Here is a 27,562-nt window from a genome sequence, read left to right as displayed (position 1 = left end):
AGTAAATTTCTACACTTATTACATTTAATTGATCATTCATGCAACAAATAAGAAATTGGGTCATCTATGAAACAAATAAGAGATTGAAGTCATCCATTTATTTGTATTGTACGTAACATTCGATTAAACAAGTCACATATTTCGTGTGAGTATACTACTCATTGGTGAATTCTGAAGCGAACTTCTTTTAGTGTCATAATATTATTGAAACAAAATTCTGATATCCCAACTCAGACGAATATTTAAAGATTTGCAAAACCATGTTCACAATGATTTGCTCACCTAATTTATCCACCAAAATCAAATTTCATCAAGAAATGACATGTTTAGTAATTAAAATAATAATAATAATAATAATAAATCAAATAGTTTATCACAAAATTTCATTGGGTATATGAAATAGAAGTCCATCAATCAGACGGCCAACAACAATCCATTCCATTGGCTCTCTGACGTCTGCCTATCCAGAAACATGGGACCCAACACCCAAACAACTTATCGCAACTAACGTGCGCCGGACGTCCACGATTCACCCATTTCATTACTCTCCCCGTCAAAGGTTTAGACTTTAAAACCCTCACAGTCACAGGGTTTATACAAACATATGAACCCTCCAATAAATCGCTTTTATATACACACATACATACACAAATAGAGTATTATATATATATATATATAATTGTAAATGTATATGTCTAACGTTATACGAATTTCCCCGTGTTTTAGATCTCCACAACGAAGAGAATCACAGTTTCATTTATATGATCTTGGGGTTTCTCAGTATTTTTCAAAATCAGCACTGAGAAAATCCGATTCGGTGAAGAATTCGATAGTTTTTACCAAAAATATTCATGTAATTGGAGGGAATTTAAGAGCATTAACGAATTACAGCGAAGAAGGGCCTGTTCAAGACCTCGATTCTTCTCCGGTTTCGATCGAGCTCGAGCTTATTTCGAGCGAGAGCCAGTTTGATCGGGTCATCGCCGAGGCACAGCAGCTCGAAGAATCGCTTGTAATTGTTTGGTACGTATACAAGTGTTGGGTTCTCTCAGATTTTGTTCAATTTGGTGAGAATTTGGGTCAACTTTTCAGTTTTAGCAACTGGGTGTTGGGTTTTGCTAATTCAAGGTAGGGTTTTGATGGTGTTTATGTTCAATTTTGAATTGATATTTCAATACTGTAATATGGGGTTTCTTTAGCTTTGGTTTTTTTCTTTTTCTTTTCCCTTTATTAATATTTCAGAATATCTCATCAATTGGGTTCTAAGTTCTTCAACCCAAATCGTCTCCTGTACCTTGCAACAATTCACATTGCTTATGTAACAACTACATTACGTGGTGTTGCAATTCGACATGAGACTGTTGCGCTACGATGTAGTACCCCACATGAGGGGATCCGGATTCCTAAATTGTTAATTCTTGATATATTAATACATATAAATACATGTTTGCTTGTTCGTATTCATGCATGTATACGTTCATTAATATGTGTATGTACGCTTGTGTATAATATGTTTACGCTCTTTCAAAAAATTTCCCCAATAAATTTTATTTTTGTGAATGAAGCTTACTCTGAGTTGATTGTCATGTAAAGCATTTTGTATTTGTAGGATGGCAAGCTGGTGCAGGAAATGTATATATTTGAAACCAAAGTTAGAAAAGTTGGCAGCAGATTACTATCCCAGGTTAGATTTACCATTTGGTAGGAATTTCTAGAACTGCTTATGATTGCGTAAGTTTGGTTCATGGAATTTTGCTAGTTCATGGAATTTTGCTAGTAAATGGTGCTTATTTTTGGGCTTCAATATTTGATTTGAAGAGTTCTAGTGTATTATTAGCTATTGCATGGATTCTTTATTTTTGCAAATTCATATTCTCTGCCATCTTCTTGATGTGTTGCATTAGCTACAAAACTCTACATGACTTTCTAATTTATAGGCCTTTAAGGTTCACATTGCTGGACATACTCCCAAACATTAGATGGCATACATCATGCATACATCAGTGAATGTCCTAGCTTGTGGGATTTGCTTTTCCCCGTGCTTGTATGTTGTAGGTTCCCATGGGGTAGGGGAAAAAAGGGACTGTATTCTCCCAATTCCTTTTTCGCAAAGCTAATAATAAGTTACTTTTGAGAGCTCTCCACCCCACAACTTTAATTATAGCCTTATCAATCGTTGACAAAGCTACAGAAGTGATATATCTGATTATTTCTCAATATGGATTTCTGAAGTCATTTCTCATCCTTTTGATATCATACACTCTTCAAATATTCAACTTCTGGTTTACTCATCAAAAATTTAGAATTTGGGTAATCCAGAGGCATGCAATGCATTGCTATTTTCTCTTATTTTTCAAGATCATGATGTATAAAACAGAACCACCGTTTAAACAATGATGTTTGGTAAAAATTGGGGAATTTCATTAAATTATATGTCTATTTCAATACTGCATTCATTTTTACAAAAGTGATAGTGTGTGGTGTCAGCCACAAACGTAAATTACAATTGATGACAGATATACAAGCATATATAATCTGAATAATTCGTCCATCATAAAATTTCCAACGCGCTTAATTGCTTTAGTTATAAAAAATGAAACCATGAACAATGTTGATGGCCTTAAATATTTTCATTTATGTGGAGTTCGTAACATAATTCTTGTCTTTGAAAGACTTCTGAAAAATAAAAAATATGTGTAGGGAAACAGTGATGCTTTAACGAAAAAAGGAAGAAATTGCTAAAATGAGAGAAGATTCTCAAAGGTTTCACTCTTTGGGTAGAACGTGTGTTCAGCTAATCTGCAAGACATTACTCTACTATAAGTTGGGCCTAATATATGATATGTAGACATCAAAATTGTGGTCTGAGTGGAAGCCTTTATTTGTTCCTTTGTGCCATGTCTCAAGGCAAGCATAGAGGCATAGGCCTCCCATGGTTGTGTAACTCATTGGTTATGTTATTAGGGTTAGAATAATCTTTCAGAATACATTTGATTTGTATGGTCTAAAAAATATTAGACTAGAAAGCCCTTTTTCTGATTCTGAAGTATTCCCTTTGGACAATTTACAAATCCATTGTCATATACCAAGGCTGTGGGCTGCAATGCTTATTTCCTTCTTGTGATCCCTCATCCCCCAGACACCCCAATAGGGTTATCAAATAATTTTGGAAAATATAAGTGGTTTAAGTATTTCACAAATTAAGCATTTCTCAAGACTACCATACCTGCTTTGTTAACCATCTGACTATCGTAGACTTGGCTTTGTGTAATAAATATTAAGTTTTAAAACAGAGATTTGAAGTATACTATTGCCTATAGTCAGTTATATTCCAAATGCTAAAATGACAAGAGTAGTCTGTCCTTTGCTTATATAGCCTTCCATCCATTTTAAATGCAAAAACATTGAATAATGAACTTAGTTGGATTCATCTAGAGGTACCACCCACTGCATGTCTTGCCTATGCAAGGTGCTAGGAGTGAGGACTAGAGAGAGACATATCCTTTTAGCATTATTTTGCAAAAATTCATTACTTTCAGACGTAAACCTGTGTCCTCACTCTTGTCAGTTCAAACTTTCATCATTGCAGTAAGCAATGAACCTTACCTTAATTGAATCCATCTAACAAATTTTATGGTTCTGCACACGGCAACGTAGAGGAGAAATTAAATTATTCATCTTAAATACCAAATCTGAAATTTTCATCACAATTAGTCATTGTACTGTCATGCAACATTTACTTCTGGAAAGATGCTTAAGGCTTGCATATATAGTTTGACAAAGTTTCTTATATGCTACTTCTTTTGAGTTCACAATCAGATCCCCATACAATTCATAGATTTTGTTTCACCTTTTCTATGTTCTTGTAGTGGCATTTTGCATGTCATTTAGTGCTCCCACTTTCTGGATTGTTAATGTATGTCACAATCTCGAAGAAATCTAGGGGTGAGTTGGGGTGGGGGCATGCTACACACTGCACATGTTTTTGCTTGTGTGTGCAGGTATATATACTTTTGACTGTTTCTATGCTGTCATACTTTTAATCTGATTTGGTGGTCCATAATTGAGGAACTTTTCTATGTCCTGCTGCAGAATACGATTTTACTGTATTGATGTCAACGCTGTTCCACACAAGCTTGTTGTTCGTGCAGGAATCACTGTAAGTCTCTTGTAATGCTATAGACTCTTTTACATGTCATAGATATTTCCCTTATCACATCATTTCGCAGTACTCACAAACTTGAATTCATTTATCCTAGTTTGTACTGTGATAGTTAAGCAATAGTTTTTGTGTTAACAATGGAAGCATATAAATAATAACATATCCAAGCAATGATGATCAGTTCTGTACTAAAACTGGGTTTTGGATTGTGGATTTGTGGCCATTTATGATCTCAAACAAAATCTATATAATCCTCTTTCAATTGAAGCACCGTATACTTGGTTAAAATGTACTTGTTCGCAAGTCAAATTTACCGGGATGAGAATTACATTGATGTGGCTTGTTTCTTCTAGATTGTGACTTGGACATTGTTGTGTTAAGTTACTGCGTGATTACTCTTTAAAATCTTTACTTGACATTTGCTCATTTTTGGCTTTGCTTAGATTCAAAAATCCTCTTTGTTCCTTGATTATGACTCTTGTATTCTGGCACGATTTACAGTTTTAGTCACATATTCTGTAGTAAGTGATGTAGGCATATTCATTGCTTTTAGACAGCATTTTATTTTTACATGTCAGCTGCCACTAATAAAATCTACTCTAAATTAGGCCTGCCATCTAAATCTGATCCAAGACCGAATATAAATAAAGTTCTAAACCTGATCTTAGGAATCAAAATGAAATGTTAGTCATGCAACACTATCTAACTTAATATGAACTCTCTTTAAACTCAATAGAGTATTTACTTACTCTCTGCAAGGAACTGTAAACTGATGGGAACGAACCTAGTAACTCCTTTCAAAACACAAGCTAACATTGTATTTGGATTTAAATAGTTGAAAGGAAAAGAAAGGAAAGGAAATCAGAGAAATTCTTAATCCTCAAGTGCATTTTTTTTTTCCCCTTCCAAAAGTGGAGGAAATAGAAGGAAGGATGAGGGAGTTAGTGATTACTCATTATCCCCTTTTTTTTTTTTTACAAATGGGTGTTGTTTTACGAGCCTACTCACATAATAAAACTTTCCTTCTTTTCTCTCCATTCTCTTTCCAAAATTAGATGTGGGGGTTACCACTATGTTTTTATTTTTCCCTATTCGTTACCTAGTTATCCAAATAAGAGTGTCCACACTTACCTTTTCTTTTCCCTCCTAACTAATACTATCGTTTCCTTTCTCTACCTCCTTCATATTAAAAATAATCAGAGTCCAAGAGGCAGCTATTGAAATTAAATTGAATTTTATGATCCATAAGAAATTATGGTCACGGAAGTAGTAGCAATTATTTGATCCTTTCCTTCTAGGAAGTGTAATTACTAATTTACCATTAGTTAAATAACCAGGCTTTTAGTGGTTTGTTGACCTAAGAGAGAATTATATTCCTTGTCTAGCTCAGTGGTCTCTTAATATTTTTGCAGGATATCCGTCTCCCAAATTAGTGAAACAACTTAACATTCTTAATGTGATAGAACCAACATCTTTTACATGGTACCGATGTTGCTTGAAATTGAAGATTATCCAACTCTTTTCATGATTACTGATGCATAAAAATGAGATAGTTGCAACCATGAACACGATGGACGTTTCCATTTTTAACCATAGATCCATTTTTAACTATAGAGCCACGGGAGCCATTCGATTTAATTAAATCCCATGCAAGGGCGGATCCAAGGGTGGGCGAAGCTGGGCTTCAGCCCACCCCAAAAAAAAAAATTTTTTTTTTACCATACTACTTTAAGCCCAGCCCAAAAGAAAAAAAAAATAGTAATGATAGCCCAGCCCAAAGTTAGCCCAGTCCAAAATTAGCTCACCCCATTTAAAAAGGCTGGATCTGCTCTTGATCCCATGGCTCTTTATAAATTTGCAGGATTGATGATTGACACTTTGTTGTACCTTTTCATGTATATCGATATGGACGCTTCAAAATCTCTGCAGAAAATGCCAACCATACAGGTAAATTCAAATTCATTTGCTTATATACGATGAACTGAGCATTTATGTTCCGCTCTTATAAATAACTAAAAACTTTGTCGCAGCTGTGGAAGGACAGCAAAAAGCAGGCGGAGGTGATCGGAGGCCACAAAGCGTATTTGGTTGTTAATGAGGTCCGCGAAATGATTGAAAATGAGTATACCATGTAATTTTTGTTACTGTCAGAAATAAATTGAAAATCTATTCTGTAATTTTTTTCTCTAGAAGTTGAACATGATAGATAATAATGCATAGAAAATAAAAATTTGGCAGTTGTTGTTTACACAAATTCTGTAAAACTTTATTTATTTACATATTTATAAGGGCGTGTTGTGAACTTGTGACGCTTTTGTGCGCATTGTACCATAAATAACACCTCCAAAGAGCTGAAACAACTGAAATAATCTACTGCTGGTTATTGGAGTGGCAGCTTTAAAGATGCAGTGGAAAGATTATTATATGGTACCATATCAGCAGTTGGAGAAATTTTTATATGGTCCAGAGTTGTTAGATAATCCCGGGACACTGGTCCGATCAACCAATATCGGACATGCAAAAATTTGATAAAAGTTTATACATTTTGGATACAATTCCGGGATACTGGTACCGATCAATCAATATTGGACATGTATGAAAAAATTTGATTAAAGTTTATACATTTTCGATATAATTACTTATGTGTCGAATGGTGATTGGTCCGGGACCATATAATAACTTCTGAGCAAAGTTGACACATTTATTTGCATATCACAAAATTGACACATTTGTTCGTATGTCAATTAATGATTGGTTCGGAATCATGTAATAATTTTTTGAATGCATAGACTTACCATTAATATTTTTTAATATATAAAAAAAAAAAATGAAGAAATTTTTTTTTTTTTTTTTTTCAAAAAGAAACCAAATAAATTCCTCTACATAGGTTTTTGGCCTCAGAATATCTCATTGCTAGATAATGAATGTTTATAGTGTGTGATCTCAAGACGCAAGTCAAAATTGATAGGTGACAAAAAGGTCTCAATATCTTAGTTTTGACCTAGAATATATTATTAGTCAAGCATCTTATATCCTGATCCAATTTTAATTCTTTGTTTGGAAAATAAATAGTAGAAGAAGACAATGAAACAATTAAATCATCAAGTCTAACAGGCCCTTAATGATCGGGCCATGTAATTCCAATTTTAACTTTTCATCACTTTCTTGAAATATAAACAACTCAACAACCAAGCACAAACTAATAATCATTTCTCGAAAAAGAACCAAAAAGTCAACAACCAAGCACAAACTATGATACTTACATTATATTGATATATTCTTTTTTCCATCACTTCTCACCAACCAGCACGTGAAAAATGTTTACACCAAGTGCTCCAAAGTAAGTGCAATAAGAAAGAATGAAAACATGTGCACAACTAATGAGGTCAAAGTGGCAATGATTTGTTGTGATGTCCTAGGTGTCATGCAATTTTGTTGTGATAACCCGTTTGAGGGTCATTCTAAATAATGGAGGAAAACAATTTTCAATACAAGTTCCATCTTAATTTATTTTTCTAAAATCAATATAAGTTTAAATTATACGTATTTGAATAAATTCTCTTTCAACGTATAAGGTAGAGAGTTCGAGCCTCCTTAATGCATTATAGGAGTTTATTATTGTCATTACAATAATAATAATAATGGTCATGTTATGTTTTGTTGGGTATGTGTATGTTCTTGACATAACTGGTAGGCGTTTGCCTATTTATTTAAAAATTTAAGTTATTATGTAATGTTGCATACCTGTCCATTTATACCTATTTCGTTTTTCATCTGGATCTGATATGGGACAAGTCTTGTATCATCCTACCCCGCCCAAACTCGCAATGCTTTTTTTCAGTTGGGTTACCTTGTCTACCCAGGTGGGCTCATCCTGATGCCTCCGGACCGGAAGCTTGGCATGACACCGAATCAAGGATAAGGTCTAACTCTGATACCAACTATAACAGATGGGTGTTTATCCATTTACTAAAAAACTTAAACTATTCGGTAGTACTGCATATCCACCCATTTCTACCCATTTCGCTTTCCATCTAAATCGATATAGGATAAGTACCCCTTGTAACACTTAGCCATCAATATTCATCAACAATGTTCTACCAATAATCTCGGAAAGTATATTAAATAATAATAATAATCATCATCATTATTTTGCCTTATTTTTTATTTTTTTTTTGTTAAAATTGAATTGCTCTTTTTTTTTTCTTTTTTAACCTAAAGTTGAATTACTCAAGTTGAGCACAATGGATAGGACTAAATTAATGTTATTAGTATTTTTAATATAATACTTATAAAAGCATTTCAAATTTAAGGTGGGGTCGTAAATTTCCAATCTAAACCTAGTCCATGTAACAAAAAAAAGTTGTTCAAGAATATTCATACATTGGATTCGATTTTAGTTTGTCCATCAAAATTACATCCCATTTTCAATTGACTTACATTAGCTTATTGTGCACTTATTGTAATGGCAGCACAACAAACAAGGCAATAACAAACCTAACCTTGGACTAAATAACCTAAAATTGTCACTATCAAACTTAGAAAATGATATATAAGTTGTAAGGCATACTTGAATCGGTTGGTCTAAGTGTGTGTATATATCGATAGTGGCGGATGTATTCTTTTTGTTTTTGTTTTCTAATGTATTCTCATTTTAAGGTGCTTGAGAGTCCGTCGTCCATTCATAAAACTCTATTAATATGTCATTGCCAATATATATATATATATATATATATATATATATATATATATATATTCACTCAATTGCAACAAATTAACCTTAAATGAGTAACTTAAAATGTTTATTATTAACTTTTTAAAAAATATATATATTATACGAGGTTTTAACAAACTCAGACATTCTTTCATGTGTAGTTATGATCAGGGACGGACCAAAGAAATTGTGTGAGGTGGGCACTAATGTAATTTTTAAAATAATTTCAGTTGAGGCAATAGTGCAATTTTATAGGTCTATAAATCAGATGAACAAAATAGTAGGATATATTACTAAAAAATAAATAAATTTAGTTGTTAATAGATCCAATTGTAACACGCCAGGTGATTGCCCAACATATTTTTTTGCTCGAATTTGCAGTGAACTCATACTTTTTCCAATGAGTAGTTATGACAAGGCAACTTATCAGGTGTTTAGCATCTTATCCAAAATGTTAAATCCCAATAGTCTCATTAAACATTCTTATCCAACCGAACTTGCGACGGCTTCATTAGGATTATACTCTACCCGAGTGGACTTTTTTGTTTGATATTAGATCAAATATTAAATTTGACTTTGATACTAATGTAACGAGAACTCTTTCTCTTGAAATAAAAATTTAAATTGTTAGGTAATAATTGCATAGGTAATAATTGCATTTGCATCCGATTTAAATTGCCAAGCCCCTTTTAACAATAAGGAGAGAGAGAGATGGGTCCACACGATAAAAGTGATCTCTATCCTCGGTCCTCGGATCTATTAGACCGTCCATGAGAGGATCCTAATTTGGTTTGATCACAATAAGTTTACAAAATAAACTTTTCTGTAACTATCCAAAGAGAAAAAGGATAAAGATTAAGCCCACCAATTTTTTAGAGAGAGAACCAAATCAAATCTACGAGCCGTCTAATTCTCATATTATTTAAAAATAAATAATAAAAATAAATTCCAATACTTAAATTAAAAAAAGAAAAAAAAAACTTCCCAAAAATACTATTATTTTCCTTGTCTTCGAAAAAAACAAAAAAAAACCGTCCTTCTCGCTCTCTCTTCCCCACATATATGTGTGCGTATATGGAACCATTCACAACATGTTAACGTAGGAACTAGGTGCCGACTACGTTGCCGTCGTGCCCCCATGCACGTAAACCCTCATCACCGAATCATCCACCGTCCATTTTTAATCAAGCGTCCAATAACTCCTCACCGTCATTCATTATACCCCCCCCCCACACGGCCCAGTAACAGTTGCTCCTTTTTTGCCCCCTCCCTCTCTTTCTCTCTCTAAAAAAAATTCTCTCTCTCTCTCAAAACTCTCTGACGAGACCGTTTCGAAAAATTTCCATCTTGTTCGGTTCTGTATTTTCCTTCAACGCAATCTACCCTTCGAATTGTTCCAAATCGTTGCTAGATTTTCGATCATAAATCTATAGGCCGTTCGCGACTTGAATTTCTCAGCACAAAAATCACGTGACTAATTGTTCAATCTTCGTAAGTCCAACGATCCTGAACTGTTTCATTCTCTGTAATTCTCGCTTCAATTATTTGTAATTTGATCAAATATATACAAATTCATATATGTTTAGATTTCGTGTCTCATATATATATATATATATATTTCTGACTTATTAATTTTTTTCTTCGTTGATTTTTTTTTAGAATGATAAACTGCGCACTTTGTTCATATTGATGCGTATATTCACGTAAAGGTGTGTACTTGAAATGATTTATAGGGTTTTGTTTTGAGATCTTTAATGTATTAATCATGTATATGTGTTGAAATTAAATTCTGGTGGTTTTGATTTGGTAGTTTCCATTTTGGTAAATTAGGGTTTTTTGAGATGGTTACCGGGACCGGGAAGATGGATATGTTGTCTGGTGTGAATTTACGGTCAGACCTAGATGATGGCGTTATGAGAAGAATGAATGGCAATTTAGAAGAGAGTTTGGAGAGTGAGCTTGAATCAATGCTAAGGGAGCGGTTTAATAGAAATGTTGTTGATCGAGAGAGGGATCTGGATATTTACAGGAGTGGTAGTGCTCCGCCTACGGTGGAGGGGTCATTGACTGCTGTGGGCAGTTTGTTCAGGAACCCAAATTTTGCTCAGATTGGTGAAGAGAGTAGCAATATAAATGGGAATTTATCTGAAGATGAGATTCGGTCGCATCCTGCTTATCTATCTTATTACTATTCGAATGTCAATCTCAATCCGAGACTACCTCCACCTCTACTGTCAAAAGAAGATTGGCGGGTTGCTGAAAGGTTTCGAACTGGGGGTTCATCATTTGGTGGAATTGGGGACTGGAAGAAGAAGAAACCGGTTGATGATGTTGATAGTTCATCTTTGTTCTCAATGCAGCCTGGGTTATCTGTACAGAAAGCGGAGGATGAGCTGATGGAATTGAGGAAGATTAATGCGACGAATGTCTCACGGCAAACCTCCGTTGAGTGGCTAAACAGAGGCTCTGATGGTTTGAGTGGTCTCTCAGGTGCTGGTCTGGGTATGAGGAGGAAGAGTTTTGCGGATATTCTTCAGGTGATTGATCTAGCCTGTACTTTGCTATATATCTGTAGTTTTCTATATTAGGTTGTTGGATATAATTTTTTTTTTTTTTTTCTTTCTTTTTATTGTTGCTAGAATTAGAATGGTAGGTTTTATTTTGTGATTTACTTTTAGAAGTCCTGTTGGGTAAGGCAGGACTTATAGTTTATTTAACTTCTTGTACGAGTTGTAATGCTTCTTGACGGTTGACACCAGTCCGTGTTTAGTGGTATGACTAATAATGAATAGGTTTATTGTCGGATTATTCAATTGAAAAGAATGCTTTATTGTGACTTGTAAATAATATATTGCACCCTAAACTTGGGTCCAGGTGGGGATAGAAATTATTCATGATTTACATGACCATCAAAGTTGTTGATTCATTTGTGTTTGCTTTTCTTTTGTCCACCTAATTTTTTCCCTCCTAGTACATCACTTTGACGCTATAGCTTATTTAGTCAAGCAGATTCATTTTGGTGATATCTTCATTGGATCTCTCTCTCTCGTTCTAGTAGGTGTGCAGCATGGTGTGTTCCTTTTCATCACTTTGCCCATCACTTTGCCCATGCTCTTGCCAGCAGGTTTATTTGATGAAAACAACTTCCGAAATCCATCCATAATGAACAATAATAATAAGATGTGTGAAAGTTATATAGGTTGCCAACAAAATAAATTCAACCACAAAGCTTTATAATGTGATGGATAAATGACGAGATTAAACTGAATGATCTTAGGATTTGAGGTTTGAAATTTTGGATGTGAAGTGATGAAGATGAGTTTATGAATCCACTTTAGGTCAAGTGATGGGAGAAGAAGTCTGTTCTGTCATTTAAAAAGAAGAAATCTTGTGACAAAAGGGAGAATTGAACTTAATCAGAACCATATATCTTTGAATGCTAAACTTATATTAAAAAGCAATAAAATCATAAAGTAAATTTTATAAATTGATGAAAATCTCCTACCATTGGTTATATAGTTGAATTGATCTTATTTAAAGCTAAAATTCTATGGCAATAACCTTGGACTTGGACTTGGACTTATTTAGAGTTACTTAGGAAAAAAATGGCTCATATAGATGTCTTTACGTAGTTGGAGTAAGGTTTTGTTGCGTGGAGTTGATTTAGTCATTAATGTGGAAATTGCTAAAAGTTGTATTATAAGGACTCCAGATGTTTAATAACAGCCATGCCTCAGGCAGTTCCTAGGAAATACCTTGGAATGTTGTAATACCTTGGTTTCTTATCTATCAATGTGATGTGTTTGGTATCTTTTTCTGATTAAGGTGTTGAAAAGTTAACATTGGAAAAATAAGACGAAAAGGATGGATTGGAGGTAAGCTTGTGGCGAAAGGTTATGTGATTTTTCTAGACTTGTCTTTACATATACAGACAAGGTGTGGACAAGGCTACCGGAGCCCTCATTTTGATTTGATGGTTGGTCAAGGCAAGCAAGCAGTGAGCAAATTGGTAAGGTATCCCTTTTAGTCACACCCAGGCAGGACAAAGAAAGAAAGCTTCTTCACCAAAACCGTTAGGTGGTGACTCCGAAGACGAATTCCATTGGAACTTGGCTTGTCTTCTACCGATAAACGAGCTTGTTAGAATCGGGATTCTAAGTAGGATCATTGAGGGGTCCATAGGATCAGAATCGTAGGATAGGATCGAGAATGGGAAGATTCTATAAAACTATTAGAAAAGTAATTCAAACTAACTTTCTAAATCAAATATTTTCGATATAAGGAGAGAATAAGGCTAAATAACCAAATGAGACATTCTAGCAAAATCAACTAACGTTAAAAGATACTAAGACACGTGACAAACACTTAAAATTAATATCTTGATTTCAACCAAAAAAAAAAAAAAATTAGCATAACAATTAAGCAAAATCTAATAGAAGAAATTAAAGCCAAGCCTAGCACATAGAGAAAAGTACAATTTGGTTGCCTAATTGTCCGAGCAATTTACTTGAAAAGTTTACTTTTTGGTTAAAAAAAGGGAACAAAACAGAGACACAAAGAACAACAGAAAAAATGAAGTCTTTCTTTATATTTGTTTCAGAATTGACAAAGAATAATAGGTGGAAAAATAAAATTCTTTATGTTCCTTGCACTGAAAAAGAAAGAAAAGATAAATTAAGAAGAATAAAAAAGATAAAGGAAATTTTTGAAATTTTAGACCATACCTTTGAAATTCAGAGTTTGATCGTCTCTACATGCGACATTCGATTCTTTGGTTTTTGTTTCTTAACTTTAATTTTTTAATATAATTAGGCTAAAGAGTTGGACTTTATATTTACAATGATTAAATTTAATAGTCCAAAACTAATTGTAGGCCCAAATAAATTCAGAAGAACAAAATAACACAATTTAGTAGAATCGGTAGAATCGTAAGATTATGTGAGATTCTATGATCCTACTTCCGATTCTATAGGTTATACTAAGATTCTTTACTTTAATTTTTTAATATAATTAGGCTAAAGAGTTGGACTTTATATTTAAAATGATTAAATTTATTAGTCCAAAACTAATTGTAGGCCCAAATAAATTCAGAAGAACAAATAACACAATATAGTAGAATCATAAGATCTCATACGATTCTATGATCGTACTTCTGATTCTATAGATTCTACTTCCCAAAGATTTTAGATGGGAACGGGATCGGTTTGGCAATTTGGGATTGTAGAATCGTAAGATTTTAACAACTATGCTGATTAAGCAGCCATTCTTTTTTGAGTTCTTTTCTTCTTTCTCTTCTGGAGCATTCATGGAGGATCTTGCATTTTCTAAGATTCTTAGTCAATCCTAGGAACCCTCAAGGCACTAAACCCTTTCTTGCACTCGACGGATACACATCTCTACGACTCTACATATGACAGACTATAGGATTTTGATTACTTTTCTAATTCCTATACTAAGAATTACATAATTTGAAGGATGAAACTATACAAATCTCATAAAGAGTTTTATTTTATATATAGTTATATACTACTACCGGCCTATAATATTTTTGCCATTACAATTATATTATTGTCCCATATTAAAAAGTGTCCACTACATAGTTGACTTGTGATGGAATGTGTATAATGTCAATTTTCCTCAAAGATACAATGTTGGGCACTTGGGATGTGTGAAATCTTAATTTCTAGGTTTTCTGACATGACTCCTGTTAAGATATTATGTGCTACATAAGGTTTATGTTGGGGAGTGTTTAGGATGTATATCTACTATGTTCCAAAGTTTTGGTACCCGGAACATGTCCGAAACGGCATTTTAGTTATATGCATATTTGTGTAGAAAGGATATTGAATCTGCAAGATTTGCATCACTTTTTTTTTACATATATATGTAATTTAATATCACAGGTTTGAGCTATTTGACTTTTTCAACTTGGTTCCAATTCCTAAAGTTTTGTTTGGAATACAAGTTCCAAGGTACGGGCCCTGCTGCATACAGTATTGGTTTTGGTTTGAAATACAAGTTATACCGTGCAGAGAAGTTATGTCATAGAAAACTAAGTTTGCAAAAATTTTTACAGTTCTATCCACATATATAGCTCAATATTTATGTGTTTCTTTTCATAAATAATTGAAATATTATATAGGGTAAAGAGCAATAAACCCCCCTCAACTATTGGCGTTTTGCAAATAACCCCCTGAACTACAAGAAACCCCCTTGAACTATTGATTTGTTGCATTTAAGGACAACAGTGACTTATCCGGTCAACTCCATCACCGGAACTGTTAAATGACATGAATACCAACAAAACGACATCTTTTCATTGTTATTTCTTTTGTGTAAATCTTACTAAATGACATGGCGTATTGTAATATGAAGATCCAATAAGAAATTGACACCTCAGCTTTCAACCTTATCAACAACCCTATGTGTAAAACATGTGAATCACCTTAACTATATCCCACATGCCATTGCCGGAGATGAAATCACTTGTAACGCTATCCAGATACCGTGTTTCACTGTCAAAAGGCTAAAGCCACAATTTAGAGGTCAGTAGATAACCCAATCAACGTCACTCCCTTCTCATGTGCTCATCTTCCCTGTAGTGATGAAACTCCATGCTCAAACTCGCTGAGCTTTCCGGCCTCCACGTCACCATGCTCGTCTCCAACTACAACTATGCTCGCTTCCAATGCCACACCAACATCCAATCCCGTTTCAATCGCTACCCCAGATTTGGTTTCAAGACCATCACCGAAACCCTAACGTAGCTCTATTCATCACCTCCCTCCTCATTCTTGGCACCATCACCGCCCTGGATCTCCACCCACCACCACCACCACCACCACCACCACCACCATCCTCACTGCCACCAAACCCCTCCTCTACCTTTACTGGACCCCTTCGTAACCCCCACCGCCACCTCATCCTCCACTGCCCGATTAAAACCATCATCGACAGTGGCGGCAAAGTCCTTGCCGGTGAATTCAAATTCCCTATCGGTGGTTATGAGTCAAGGACCGGACAGGCAAGTTGTACATGTTGATGACCACGGTGGCCTTGGACAACGGTGATACCATACTTTGTCAATAACTTCCCCAATTTTCTGAACTTCTGACTGTCTTACAACAATCCGACCGGTCCGTTGCTGGCGACTTTTGGGTCATCGGAGATTCAGAACCTATGGCTGAACAATCAGGTGATGGGCTTGTCGGGGACGATCGATGTGTTGTCGGCGATGACCCATCTCTCAGGTGTGGATACAGCAAAATGGGTTCACGGGTCAGATCCCAGATCTGTTTTTGTGCGAATCTCTTCGATTGGCAGCTCTGGGCTAATATATATATATATACATATATATGTATTTATAATTTTATATAACACATGCTTGCTAGAGAGAGGGTTGAGATCGTTGCTGAGAGGGGATGAATAAAGGGGCAATATGGTATTTTTGTATCATTATGGCTACATGGTCATTTAGTTAAAGTGTGGCATGCACGCACGAATTAAGTGTAAAAAAAAAAAACCAACGGGCCAGTGGCCTAGCGGTATCAGCCTCTTACTTCCCGAAGGGAGGTCAGGGGTTCAAGTCTCAGAAGAGACAAATGTGTGTGAGTACCAATTAGGAATAAAAAATAAAAAATTCTGTAAAAAAAATTCTGCCGGTGGCCGGACTGGGTTAATTGAAACCAACTAGCTTAGTTCAGGGGGTTATTTGCATTTTGGCCCATAGTTTGGGTTTTTTTTTTTGCTATTTACCCTATAATATATAATGAAGAAACATGCGATGACAATAATTTGAGTTTTTTTTTAGGTTTTCATATAAATTTGTCTCTTTTTATCTTTTTCAGGATTTGGCCTAATCAGCTTTTATGCTGTAACCTACCCAGCTTAATCTATATGCTATAATGCCTTTAATACTGGTTTGGAGTGCTCATTTCCCTTCTCTTACTTTAAAATATACACGCGTTAGTGTGCTACTGTTTTTATCTTTTAATTCACTTAATGTTCGTAGAAGTAGATTAGTCATTCCATCTTTGACTGGATTTATCTTAGTTTTTTTTTTTCCTGGTTCCATCCCTTCCCCTGGGAATGGAACTACTATATATTTGTTCTCTTTTTTTCTCATTTCAATGGAATGAATAAAGTATATTAGTACTTTCTCTTTGCAGTTTCAATTCTGGGTTTCATTTTTTTTCTAATATTTTTCTGTTGATTTTGCTGTGTCTCACACATTCACATCATTCTTATTGAGACTAGAACTAACGAGGAAGAAAATAGATTTATGGATGGAATCAAATATGCAGTATTTACAGAACACAGACCCAAATGCAAGCCCGAAGTCGCTCTGTTGTCTTCACATGTTCCAGCAAGATGGCTTATATCATTGACATTGTTTGTGATTGTGATTCATGGAAGTACATTGGTGTTGCTGTTTGTACAATTTAAATAATGATAATTTAAACTTAACATGCATATCCACTTGGACCACTTAGTACAATTGATCTTTGTACACTTTTAAGACATGGACATCTTGTTACATTGTTGATTAAAGTGACTTTTTTTTTTTTTTTTCCCCAGGAAGGACTGGACCAGCATGCTTCCTTATCAGGTCATCTCTCACGGCCCACAAGTCGTAATGCTTTTGGTGATATGGTAGATACAACAGGCATGTCTAATCCTCATCCAGCAGAATATTGTAACGGTGTGGAATCCAGAGATGCCTTGCATAGTGGAGCAACTGCCAATGGCATGTCTAGAGTTCAGAGCCTTGGTTCTGTAGTTTATAATTCTTATGCATCTTCTGTGGGTCAATCACTGTCCAGGAGTAGGACCCCTGAGCCTCAGCTGGTTGGGAGGTCTCCCAGTCCTGGTCTTCCTCCCGTGGGTAGCAGAATTTGCCCTATTGAGAAGAAGAATATTGCTGGATCGAATTCATTTAATGGTATTTCTTCGAGCATGACTGAGGTTGCTGATATGGCAGCTTCTTTGTCTGGTTTAAACCTGTCAAAAAATCGACGTGGCAATGAAAATGTACAGTCTCAGCTCCCAATGGAATTTGATAAACAGCCTAATCACTTGTTTGATATATCAAATGGTCACAAGCATAGTCTTCAGCATCAACTTATTGGAAATCCCATAGCTGAAAAGCAGGCTAATTCTTCCACTCATGTTGACTTTCCGAGGAAAAATGGACTTGTTAGTTTGGATGGGCAAACGAACTTTCCAAAGAGAACTACATCATCAACCAATCCTTACTCAAAAACGAATTCTTCAGGATTTGCAGGTTTAGAAGGATCTAACGTCCATTATCAAACTAACAAAATCCCTAGTATGGACTTTTCTGGCCATGTGCCTGGTGAATATTCAGTTAGTCAGAAGCTGAAAGCAGCTATGAATAATCATCTTGATACAATTACAGGTCATTGTTTCTTTTTGATGACTTCTATGCAAATCTTCTACAAGTACAGGACCTTAGCTGGATTATGTGTTTGACTTTTCCTTCTCTTTTCAGGATCAACTTTGACTGGTGCTGGAAATGGGCAAAGTTTGAGTAGGAGTGGGAATCAAATTATGGATCCACGTTATACTCAGTACTTGCAGATAACTCCTGATTATGCAATGCATGCTGCGGCTCCCTCAGCTGATCCTTCTCAAGGAAGGAACTACTTGGGTACATCTCGTGGAGATTTGCAAGGGATGCAGAAGGCATACCTTGAGTCAATGCTTGCTCAACATAAGCAGTATGAGTTGCCACGTTCAGGTAAATCTGGTGTTTTAAATAACGGGATCTATGGGAATCCAGAATTTGGTCTTGCAATGACATATCCAGGAAACCCTATGGCAAATTCTGCACTTCCCTCTGTTGGATCCGGTGGTCCTATGTTTCAGAATGAGCGGATCTCACATTTTAATTCAATGTTGAGAAGTCCAATGGGAGGATCTTCTAAGACATGGCATTCAGATTTTGGTGCTAATGTGGAAGAAAGTTTTTCGGCATCTTTATTAGAAGAGCTGAAGAACAATAAAACCAGGTCTTTTGAACTTCCTGACATTGTTGATCATGTAGTTGAATTCAGGTATGAATATTATTCTGTATTTCTTGCTTTATTGTACCCATATGCTCCTTCACAGTAGTTCTCCTGTTCTAATTGTAGTACGGATCAGTATGGGAGTCGCTTTATTCAGCAGAAACTAGAAACTGCCACAGCGGAAGAGAAGACCAAGATATTCCCAGAGATTGTGCCACATGCTCATGCCTTGATGACTGACGTCTTTGGAAATTATGTCATACAAAAAGTACATACTGGATCATTCTAAAAGCTTAAAAGACTTGCTTTTTGGGATTCTAAAAACTTAACTGGTTGGTACTTATATCTGCAGTTTTTCGAGCATGGTACAGTAACTCAAAGAAAAGAGTTATCCAGCCAGCTTATTGGTCATGTTTTGCCTCTCAGTCTTCAAATGTATGGTTGCAGAGTAATTCAGAAGGTGCACTCCAAACCTTTATATTTTGGTTTTCTTTACTTCTCACAGATCTCACATGTTTGTATTCTTTTTAAGTTTGCATCATCTGAAGGCATCTTTTCTCCTAAATAAATTGTGTTACTGACTTACTGTTCTAATTCTGACCCCAAGGCCTTGGAGGTGGTTGATGTGGATCAGCAGACTCAGATGGTGGCCGAGCTTGATGGTTCAATCATGAAATGTGTCCGTGATCAGAATGGTAATCATGTCATCCAGAAGTGTATAGAATGTGTCCCTCAAGACCGAATTCAATTTATAATCTCATCCTTCTTTGGGCAAGTTGTGTCACTTTCCACCCATCCTTACGGCTGTCGTGTTATTCAGGTTTGAACTATGTGTGTGTTTGTGTGTATGTGCCCCGCCCCCACCCCCCCCCCCCCCCCCCCCCCTTCTCCTCCATTTATCTTCTTCTGTTTGGTGATTACCTTATACCATTGAGTTTGTAACTTCTTTAAATGTAAACAGAGGGTTCTTGAACATTGCGATGATCCGAATACACAACAAATTATCATGGATGAAATTATGCAGTCTGTTTGTACTTTGGCACAGGACCAATATGGGAATTATGTTATTCAGGTACTCAACTTTCTGAGTTAGTTTTGCACATCTATCAATGCATCCTTGATGGGCTGAGCAATCCCCTATTTTTTGTCACGGAAATTTTGATGGATTTCATTGTTCATTTAGTACCATTGTAACTTATATATAGGTATTTAATTCACAAAATTTATAAAATGGGCCCCCTGAATATATATATATATATATATATATATATATATATTCTAAAAATCTCTAGTTTTATCTTTCCATTCTTACTCTTCATCTTCATATTTTTTTGAATTCTCTTCAAAGTATTTGCATTCACTTTATTCAATCAAACCTTTTTTTTCCCCTTCAAAGTTCTCTCATATTTTATTCTTTTTATTTTCTTCTTCTTGGTTTTTCTTTTTTCTTCACTTGTTTTTGTTATTGCAGTTGAGCAATTATAACGAGATTTTTTTTAAAAACCCAATATAATATAAATACCATTTGTAAAAATAATTCTAACATTTTTTTATGAAACATTGTGCAGCAAATTAGTTACCAAACATGTTTTTGTTTTGCAATAAATCACACCACAAAAAAATAAAATAATAAAGTTACTGTTTTTGCTTCATATGAAATTGAAAATGCAAAATAGAACTTTTTGCCAAAAGACCCTTAATATCAATATTTGTATTTTATTTTTTGAATTTTTTTAACAACAATTATTTTTTGCATTGTTAAATACTATATGAATTTTGATTACTACACTGTCACTATATTTTTCGGCCTGTTTAATAAGGCACCCATCCTGAAACGAATCCTAGCTCTGCCCTGGGTGATGGAATAAGTTCATCTTTATAGATGCTGTATATCTTTCTTTGGGCAACATTATAAATAATGCCAATACAGAAATGCTTTCATTTATAAATTGAGAATGACAAATGATCTGGTTCTTTCAAAGAAATGTAAGGATAAGCAAATTTACTATCCCAATAGTTGTCAAATCATGTACTTTATTGAGTGCAGATTTTGCATTTTCCACTTCTTGCTGCCTCCTCTCTTGCATTGTAAAATGCATTTCAATTTTCAAGTAAATTGAAAGAATTAGAAGAAAATAAATGTGTGCAGAGGTTAGGATAATTGGAAGTTGACATTCACAAAAAGTATTGTCTGTTTGCATGGTATATTTAATGGAAAATATGTTATTAAGTCAAATATGTTAAGATCAACATAAAAAAATGAGTATATGACCCATTGCATTATCTTGTCTTGTAAGATACTGACAGTTATGAATTTTCTTACATGGGCACAAACATATTTGAAGCCACGTAGTGACCCAATTGCGTTGATATTCTTTGTGTTTCCATTACCATTTGATGCTTCACTCATTGCATAAAATGCTTTTCTCAGTTTTACTTGCAACTTTGGTAATAGTCCTTGTGTTACGTGAACTATGGCGGCATGTCCACCCTGTTAAAGCAAAAAAAACTTTTAAGAAAATGCTTTTGAACTGAGAAACTACAATTCATGTCTCTAAAGTTCCCAACTGCTCAACTGGGATTTTCATTTTGTTGGATGTTTGGACTTAGCGAACAAAGAAGGTACTCTTGGCAAAACCAAATATTTTTTGCATGACCTGCAATAGACGTTACCCACTTATTTGTTGTTCAAGTTGGTCTGTTCATGTTCAACAAAGAAATTAAATGCACCATTTAGGTAGATATTTAATTTTGAACACCTGTTGAGAAAAGCCTTAAAACCACCTGATTTACTGTTGGTAATAAATAATTATTTTGACAATGACAAAGATGATAATCATCTTTTATCATTGTTGTTGTTGTTTGGTTATTTCTGTTCATCTTAGATTTGGTCTAGCTTGAATAAAAGGCTTTGTCAAATTGAGTATTTTGTCCATGATTTTTGCGCAATGAACTGGCTTATTAGTTATCTGGTGGAGCTTTTTATTTAATTGGAATATTTCATGCTAATTGATTTTAATTATTCATGATAAGTCTTTTTTTTCTAATACAAAGACCTGTTTTGTTACTTTATAATGCTTTATCAATCTTATTACACAAATTAATAATATACACTAATGTTATGTACTTTCACTGTGATAGCATGTCCTGCAGCATGGTAAACCACACGAAAGGACAGCTATTATTAGCAAGCTTGCTGGACAAATAGTAAAAATGAGCCGGCAGAAGTTTGCTTCTAATGTGGTTGAGAAGTGCTTAACTTTTGGTGGTCCTGAAGAGCGTCAACTTCTGGTGAATGAAATGCTTGGTTCCACAGACGAAAATGAGCCCTTACAGGTTTGTGATTATCTCCTGCCCTGCTTGAAATCTGTGCTAAACTACTTTCGAATTTGAGAAATCAAAGTTTCAAGTGTTTTTTCTGTTTGGAAAGAAGTTGCTAAGTTCTGAGAGAGGGGATGAAAGAGCATGATTCCATTGCATGAACTACCTTTTTTTGTCTTAATAACCAATTCTACTTTAAAATTATTGACGAATGATGAGCGGTGTCCATTGGTGAGGGTAGAGGATATGATCAACTAGAATACTGGGATATGCTTTTTAGTGTAGTTACAGGTGTATGTGTCAGATATTTCTAAACTTTAGCTCTTCAGTTTCATGAATATGGTTTAGTTGTGCAATTGTTAGATCTTTTTTTTTAAACCTACATCAAGTGTTTTTTGTTAGATTTTTTGTATTTTCTTTTAACCACTTGTGCTAAAACATCATAGTAATTGGGAAACTTATGCAAGATAAATAATTAAAGGAAATCTTGATGAATAGCAATGTGTTACCTTTTTCCTTTATTGAACAAGTCTAATGGTACATGTACAAAATTAGGTGCACTAAAACTTGCCTGTAACTGGTCCCATGTCATGCCATTTGAGAGATGGGTACTTCATCTAACCCGCAAATGTTAGGACATTAGAAACACATTTTAAAGCAAAAGGGGTCCACAGCATTTCTATAGGCTAACCTGGCAGCTGATCTTTCACTTTGTTCTTTGTTCGAAATAATAAAAACTGTTCTATGATACCTAGTTGTATTGCTTCCTACACTCCATAGAGCTAGATGTGACATTATTATCCTGTCTCGGATTTGGTCCTTCTTCGGAGCTAGATGTGACAATATTATCCTGTCTTAGGTTTGGTTCTTCTCCAGTCAAATGTCTCAGTAAGTTAAGAACTTAAGGTACCTAGTATCACATAAGCACAATTATATTGAAAAAGAAAAGAATAATCAGGACCATAAACCATGAAATGAGTCCTCTTTGGTTGGAGAAAGGTACTGCGCCGTCTTGAAGGTCTATTGGAAATTTAATAGGTAGAATCACTGTGATGACCTTTCGTTGCACAATCCGTTAGTCAAGATTTTCCATAGGTTAAGTCATTTTTTTTCATTTATTCTTTATACTGATTTGGCAATGCAGGGGTATTGCATTTTTTCTGCTATGAATGAATGATTACTTCATTTAATTTCAAGCTTTCTCTTCCTATCACTCTCCTCTTTGAAAAGGTTGTTTCATAATTACTCTCAATAGGACATCAGTTCCCCTTGCAAATGAAAAAAGAACTAAACTTTTCTCATCATCATTGAAATCTTCCTATCAATAGATGTCATCACTATCAAAGGCTCAATTTTCTAGCACTGAAATGATAGATCAGGAATGAAAGGATCTCCTTCTAATTCATAAATTATCAAAAATGCACCAAAAACAGATTTGTTGAAATTTGGACTTTTTTTTGGTTCCCTAGTCTTTTCCTGAGACGTGGTGATGTCCTTGTTGGCCAAGAAGCGCCCTCCCTAAAAGAGAAGTGCAGATAAGATAGATTAGCAGATTTGAAGAGGATATAGAAACAAATTTAGTTACATATAGGAGCAAGTCTGCCCTAGCTTATTGCTTATCCCATTAATGAGGAGACCCCCTCGCAAGTGCATAAACTGCTGTCGAAAGGGTGGAAGATCCAATCAATTCACTGATGGGGTCCGAGCAGTTGGCTCACTCGGCTGCCACGGCACCACGTCTACATTTCTTGAGAGTCCATTAATTCCTTAATAGTGCACAGAAAAGATTAAAAAAAGGGGGGGATGAAATAGTTGAATCTGGATATGGTCCAGTGTCCACAAGATTCTAAATTTAAGATGCATAAATATTTTTAGTATTGTTTAAATTTAAAATTTATTTTTATATTAAATTCGTGTTGTTAACTTGGACAACCTGTCAAGTGATTTAGATTCAAATATAAACTGTAGGAACATTAAAAAGTTTTGGACAGAGTTTGAACTGATTATCGAGCAAACTCTCCTACAGTTCAACACCTCAAGAAATCTGGGTGTATTTTCACTTGAGACAAATTGCCAATCTGCATGTATAAAATCATCGAAGATAATACATGAGAGTGCAAGATTGGAAGCAAGGAGAAAGGAAGGGGCTATTATCAGAAAAAGAGGATTTGCCGCCTTTGTTCCCATTCCCGAGTAAAAGACCGAATGACTTGTACCTTTAGACACCCCTATATGATACAACATGGTTATACATATCATGGACTTGAACTAAATTGGGTGAATTTCCTGTGGCATATAAAAATTAGGAAGCCACGGTGTTCTCATTAAGTTTGGATTTTTCTTTGGGCCTAGACCATATGAAGGTCGTCTTAACTTTACGTGTATTCGGCAATAGCACGAAATCAAGGTCGCCTCTACTTTACATGTGTTGGGCAATAGGATAAAATCAAGGTCCCTTCTTAATTTTGTCCTGCATGGTATGAATCTGATGGCTTCTTTTGATCTTGAATATCCTGCTAAATGAGTTTTCCTTGGATTCCTTTGCAGTATTTTGCTACTTAGAAAAACCTTATGTCCCGTATCTAATTGAATTTTCAATGATGCATTTTGAATTGAAATGGAAAGAAAAGCCACTACAAAACCTTTGTTACATAAAACAGAAGTCCCATGGTAGTCAACAAGTACAGACTTTGTAACTACCATATTATAGGATCCCAAGGTTTATATGAACTTGCAAATTAATCCATGCTATTGTTCGTGGCAGCGGTTTTGACAGACACCATTCGTGCTAGTTATTTTTTGTTTATTTGTGAGAAGTCAGCACTGCTAGGTTATTGTAAGTTGAAGCTTACGAAGTTCATTTCACTTAACAAAGGACGGACAATTTAACTCATCTTTGTTTTATAGTTTCCTTTATACTAGCATTCCTGCTTTCATTCCCCCGTGAAAGTGTTTGTTGGATGATCAGAATTTGTGAAATGTGAACTGCAGGCCATGATGAAAGATCCGTTTGGAAACTACGTTGTGCAGAAAGTAATCGAGACCTGTGATGATCAGAGCCGTGATTTAATTCTGTCTCGTATCAAGGTTCACTTGAATGCCTTGAAGAGGTATACTTATGGTAAACATATCGTTTCTCGTGTTGAAAAGCTCATCACAGCAGGCGGTAAGGAATCTTGTTTTTGGTAAATTTTGGTTTGCTTCTCTTTGCTAGGGTTTCTATTATTAGGATTTTGTTTCTTTTGGGGGGTGACTTCCGTTAATCATTATTATTGTTTTATGAATTTAAACACCTGATCTGCAGAAAGGCGCATTGGGCTAACATCTTCATATTCTGCTTGAGGTATTCTAACGTGGCATGAAAGAAGACACTTCTCTGTACAGCTAACATGGATGATACGTTAGTAATTGATCGCTCGAGTGAGAATTTTCTAGAGAGCTTTATAGAGTTGTAAATAAGCACAAAAATTTAACAAGCCTGCTGGAATAATAACTTCCTTGTCTAGTTCCTCTGTATATTTTGGCTCGCAGTTTGTAATTTGATGTTGGAGCGCGATAGGAATCAATGTTAGAGAGGGAGAGAGCGGGAGCAAGTTTTAGATGCCTAGCCTTTCTGGGATTTTACATGTATATTGTTTTACAATTTGTGAAGAGAATCTGATGAGTGTAAATGGTCAATTACTGCTGTAAGGGAAAGGTGGTAGGGTGCATGTTAGGGGGAGCCCATGACACATTGAGAACCCAATTTATATGTAAATATTCTTAATTTTCTTCAGGAGATATAATGTGTTGGACTCTCTTTGCTGTTATCTTTTCGCTACTTTTATTTTATTTTTATTTTTTTTTTGTGGCTGCTAATGAATGTCATGTGGGATATGAATTTCCGTCTTGGTTATGGACCTATGGTTAGATATTTCTTCTATACCTAATTTCTTCTATGGTCAAAATAAGATTAAAAAAAAAAAAAAAAAAGGCACGGAGTGAGATTTCTTTATTGTTTCTTTTCTAATGGACAAATGGTGTGGAAGTGTGAGAATATATGTCACTAGGTTGGGTGCTGTAGTATCGTTTTGGGCCGCCACATGTTTGGTAAATAATGATTTGTTTTGTAGTATAGTACCGAGATGCTTCATGGTCCAAAGTTAAATTACGAATTAGTGTTTTTACATGTTTTTGCTGTAGAAACAATAAATTCAATTCACTAATTAGTCTCTGGTCTCTGAGATATTTTGATATGATTGTTGGATTCTGATTGCAAATACACAGACAATTTCTGCTATCAAAAAAGGGTTTTTCAAGCAATCTTACCTAATTTTAAAGCAATCTTCCGGCCTTTTGATTCTTTGAATGCTGTAATGGTGAAAGTTGAATGGAGTAGAAAACATTAAAATTTTTGCCTTTTAAATTATAATAACCAACACAAGTCAGTAGAATGTCAGGGTTCAAAGTGAAAGTATGTGTGTGAGTACCATTTAGGAAAAAATATATATAAAAAAAAAATTATAACTAATTTCAAATTGTATATGGGAACCGAGGAATCAAACCGAACCAGATCGAACTTCACGGTTCGGTTCACTTTTATGCAAGGGCGGATCCAGAATTTCTGAATGGGGTGGGCTAATTTTGTGGGCTAATATACTAATTTTTTTTTTTTTTTTTTTTTGGGCTGGGCTAAAAGTAGTATAGTAAATTTTATTTTATTATTATTATTATTTTTTTTTTTTTTTTTTTTTTTTTTTTTTTGGGGTGGGCTGAAGCCCACTACCTCCCTCCGTCCTTGCCTCTATGTTCCAACAGTTCCGATTCTAATTCCAATTTTTAAGAACCGTTAGGAATAGTTCTAGTTCCAGTTCCGTCAAAAATCGGACTGTGTGTACCCCTAATTTTTTCGGGTATCTCCCATATATTTTGTATTTTAACGCTGACTTGTTAATGAATAATGACTAAACTACTCTTACAATAAACTGAACTATCCACCTACTGATTTAGCTTGCAATCAATCCTCTAGACATGTTTTTTTTTTTTTGAGCTAAAGACCACCTTTCAAAATTGTACAAAATACTCCCTGGCGTTAACCGCCAAGTCTATGTTGACTCATGTAAAATTACTAAAAAAGCGCCTAGTAATGAAATTCAAAAAAATAAAATAAATACAGTATATAAAATACCACTAACTCAAAATAATGTCATTGAATGAATTAATCTATTTACAATTTCATTGAATGAATTAACTGATTTGGGTCCTATTGGTATTTTATTTTAAATTTTCCTAGTTCATTCCTGAAAGCACTTTAGTAATTTTACTTTACAATTTAACAGTGAAAATTTGATGGTTGAA

At 34.9% G+C, this 27,562-nt stretch overlaps 2 protein-coding genes across 4 annotated transcripts; both read left to right on the top strand.

Annotated features, from left to right (window-relative positions):
• The first annotated feature begins 544 nt into the window (after positions 1-544).
• Positions 545-6,531, top strand: LOC132271086 (thioredoxin-like 3-2, chloroplastic). Of its 2 annotated transcripts, none has more exons than XR_009469648.1 (5): positions 545-1,023; positions 1,610-1,684; positions 4,093-4,159; positions 6,024-6,109; positions 6,193-6,313. XR_009469648.1 is itself a non-coding variant. In XM_059772352.1 (5 exons), exons 1-5 carry the CDS (start codon positions 686-688, stop codon positions 6,295-6,297), a joined length of 603 nt encoding a protein of 200 aa, XP_059628335.1. In that variant the 5' UTR covers positions 546-685; the 3' UTR covers positions 6,298-6,531. The 2 variants fall into 2 exon arrangements, 1 of the variants encoding a protein (XP_059628335.1); XM_059772352.1 differs by having other exon boundaries at positions 546-1,023; positions 6,092-6,109; positions 6,193-6,531.
• A 3,559-nt stretch (positions 6,532-10,090) lies between these two features.
• Positions 10,091-26,034, top strand: LOC132271084 (pumilio homolog 4). Of its 2 annotated transcripts, XM_059772347.1 has the most exons (12): positions 10,091-10,367; positions 10,536-10,585; positions 10,707-11,413; positions 17,454-18,294; positions 18,388-18,952; positions 19,031-19,172; positions 19,257-19,364; positions 19,512-19,724; positions 19,866-19,976; positions 22,046-22,240; positions 25,217-25,391; positions 25,530-26,034. In XM_059772347.1, the coding sequence occupies exons 3-12, from the start codon at positions 10,718-10,720 to the stop codon at positions 25,565-25,567; spliced, it is 3,084 nt and encodes a 1,027-aa protein (XP_059628330.1). In that variant the 5' UTR covers positions 10,091-10,367; positions 10,536-10,585; positions 10,707-10,717; the 3' UTR covers positions 25,568-26,034. The 2 variants fall into 2 exon arrangements, with proteins under 2 accessions (XP_059628330.1, XP_059628331.1); XM_059772348.1 differs by lacking the exon at positions 10,536-10,585.
• The last annotated feature ends 1,528 nt before the right edge of the window (positions 26,035-27,562 follow it).

Source organism: Cornus florida, unplaced genomic scaffold (genome assembly GCF_030987335.1).
Source record: "Cornus florida cultivar Cherokee Brave unplaced genomic scaffold, ASM3098733v1 CherokeeBrave_3.0.0_Hap2_Chr08, whole genome shotgun sequence".
In the NCBI taxonomy this organism is placed as follows: domain Eukaryota; kingdom Viridiplantae; phylum Streptophyta; class Magnoliopsida; order Cornales; family Cornaceae; genus Cornus; species Cornus florida.
This window is presented reverse-complemented; position numbering and strand designations above follow the sequence as displayed.